General features: G+C 59.0%; 1 protein-coding gene across 1 annotated transcript in view; it reads left to right on the top strand.

Annotated features, from left to right (window-relative positions):
- Positions 1-391: 391 nt before the first annotated feature.
- The window catches only part of BAIAP2 (BAI1-associated protein 2), a gene marked incomplete at both ends in the record, with an annotated part of 2,543 nt that continues 1,767 nt past the window's right edge, over positions 392-1,167 (top strand). The window contains one exon of the mRNA XM_009872745.1: positions 392-619. Within this exon, the coding sequence (XP_009871047.1) occupies positions 392-619 (228 nt within the window). The remainder of the gene's footprint in view (positions 620-1,167) is intronic.

Here is a 1,167-nt window from a genome sequence, read left to right as displayed (position 1 = left end):
GTGATGGAGCCGAGTGTGACCGTGCTCTATGTGTCCTGTGGCCGAGCCTTTGGTCAGGTTTTACTTCTCTGCTCGCTCGAGCAGTGCTGTCCTTGCAGAGCCCAGCGCCCTGCCCTGCTTCCTGCTGCCCCGCTCAGGGTATCTGGAATAAGTTGGAAAGATGAATGATCTTTCCCTTCCCATTTCTCATGACCCTTTCCTAGCTCAGCTGCCCTTGGAGCCTGGAAGGGATAAGTCCCCACGTTTTATCTTGTCTGTGCCGCACACGGAGGAGTCAGTCGATCTTGCGGCCAGGATGAACCCAGCTCAGGAACCACATGGTGCTGCCAGAGGGGGTGCGGAGCTGGGTGGTTTTCCCCTCACCCTGACGCTTCCTTTTTCTCTGTTGCAGGGAAAGGAGATGCTGACGCAGAAGCTGCCGCTGTGGCAGCAGTCCTGCTCAGATCCCAACAAGATCCCGGACCGTGCTATCCAGCTGATGCAGCAGATGGCTGCCAGCAGCAACGGCACCATAATGCCCAGCCCTCTGTCTACATCCAAATCCAACCTCATCATCTCTGACCCCATCCCCGGTGCCAAACCTCTCCCTGTCCCCCCGGAGCTGGCACCTTTTGTAGGAGTAAGTATCTCCTCGGTGGAAATTGCCCTGCCCTTCTGAGCAAAGCTGGAGGGACGAGCCCAGGACGGTGTCACCAAGTTGCCTTTGGATGGACCCTTGTTGCTGCGCCGGGATGGGCAGCTCCGTGCGTGTGCCGCCCCGGGGTGTGGGAAGGAGCCTGGCATGAGGATGGGAGGCTGGTCCCATCCCACCTGGATTGCTGAGCTCCGGAGGGGCAGAGTTTGCAGGGGCTCCTGGGGAGAGTTTGGGGAACCCGTGAGCTGGGCTTTCCTGGCCAGGGTGGTCCGAGAGCTGTGGGGCTGAACTGAGGTACCCCAGTATAACCACGGGAGAAGGCACTTAGAGCGACCTGTGGGATGGAGACCCTTTTTCTGAAGGGTCTTTCCTCCTGATGCGGGGGTGTGACCTGAGCAGCAGAGCTCAGGAGGGATTCATTGCGTGTGAGACAGCGCGAAGCAGTAAAATCCCGCAGAGGTGACCCCGCTGCTCCCCCAGAGCAGTTTGTCTTGGGTGGGGAACTGAACCCAACAGGTTGAAGCTCTTGCTCT

Source organism: Apaloderma vittatum, unplaced genomic scaffold, assembly GCF_000703405.1.
Source record: "Apaloderma vittatum isolate BGI_N311 unplaced genomic scaffold, ASM70340v1 scaffold28677, whole genome shotgun sequence".
In the NCBI taxonomy this organism is placed as follows: domain Eukaryota; kingdom Metazoa; phylum Chordata; class Aves; order Trogoniformes; family Trogonidae; genus Apaloderma; species Apaloderma vittatum.
This window is presented reverse-complemented; position numbering and strand designations above follow the sequence as displayed.